This window comes from Trichechus manatus, unplaced genomic scaffold (genome assembly GCF_000243295.1).
Source record: "Trichechus manatus latirostris isolate Lorelei unplaced genomic scaffold, TriManLat1.0 scaffold00030, whole genome shotgun sequence".
Lineage (NCBI taxonomy): Eukaryota > Metazoa > Chordata > Mammalia > Sirenia > Trichechidae > Trichechus > Trichechus manatus.
Genome location: NW_004443966.1, coordinates 13,803,672 through 13,804,838, shown reverse-complemented (window position 1 = coordinate 13,804,838; position 1,167 = coordinate 13,803,672). Strand labels below are relative to the sequence as shown.

At 53.6% G+C, this 1,167-nt stretch overlaps 1 protein-coding gene across 1 annotated transcript in view; it reads left to right on the top strand.

The window, feature by feature from the left end:
• The window catches only part of ITGA11 (integrin subunit alpha 11), a 118,774-nt gene that overhangs the window by 110,297 nt on the left and 7,310 nt on the right, over positions 1–1,167 (top strand). The window contains 2 exon segments of the mRNA XM_012555033.1: positions 577–661; positions 854–967. Of these exon segments, the coding sequence (XP_012410487.1) occupies positions 577–661; positions 854–967 (199 nt within the window).

The window sequence follows — 1,167 nt, the reverse complement described above, 5'->3', positions numbered from 1 at the left end:
CAGGCAGTAGGAAGAAAGGAAGGTAGAAAAGCATGCCCCTTCCCTATTAAGGAGCCTCCCTGGCAGTTTTTCACAACACATCCAGTTGCCTCTCATTGGCCAGAATGTTGACATTCAGCTGCAAGTGAGGCTGGGAAATGGGGCTTTTCTACTTGGTTCTTTCACTGAAGAAGGAGGGAGAATGAGGATTAGCGGGCAGTCTCACACTGTCTGACACAATAGGCCCCAAATTCTCCCCACTCCTGAACTGCTGTGAGTTTGTCAACTTCTCCTACAGCTGTAATGGCTGGGAACAGGCTGATATCAGCAAATTGTACCTCAGACACACTGAGACCTGGATAACTTGTCCAAGAGAGGTTTAGTAACCTGCTCAAGGTCACAGAGCTCCTAAGTGGCAGCAGCCCCAGCGATATATTCCCAGTCTTTCTGATTGCAAAGCCCTGCCTGTCACCACCACTGCTTTGGCACAGAATGCATATTACCACACACTTGCTATTTATATCCTTCACTGATTAATGGTTATCTCTTATAATATATTACCTGCTGTCACCGTCTCCACTCCTGGACTCTGTCCAGGTGTCCACCAGCACCAGGCAACAATATTCTCACCAAGAGGGTTGAAAAGGGAAGTGACCCCTTGCTTTCCAGCATCATGGCCCCAGTAGCCTCACCCCTCTGAGCGCTTTCTCACAGTTTCCCCCATGCAGCCCCCAGGGGCCTTGGGTGGAGCCTGTACATAGGCCTGGCTGGGGGGATTGCTACACCCAGAGGATGGATGACCCCTGCGGACCTCGTTCCCCACCCCTCCCAACTGCCGCTGGGTGTGCTGACACCTCCCCATCTCTGGCCACAGATCCAAAACTTGGGCTTATTCCCCATTCATGGGGTGATGATGAAGATCACCGTTCCCGTCGCCACCAGGGGCGGCAACCGCCTGCTGATGCTGAGGGACTTCCTCACCGACCAGGTACGGTGCCTCGGGAGCCAGCTTAGGGGAGGGGACCAGAAGGAGAACAGTATACCCTCTAGGTGTGTCCCTGAGTCCCCAGATCCTAGCCCCCTTCTCCCAGGACTAAGGCTGCATCTCTTCTGGAAAGAGGAGAAGGCCTTTTCTGGGATGCTGAGTCAGTGGGCGAGAGCTGGCTGTGAGGCTGTGCGTGTGTCCTT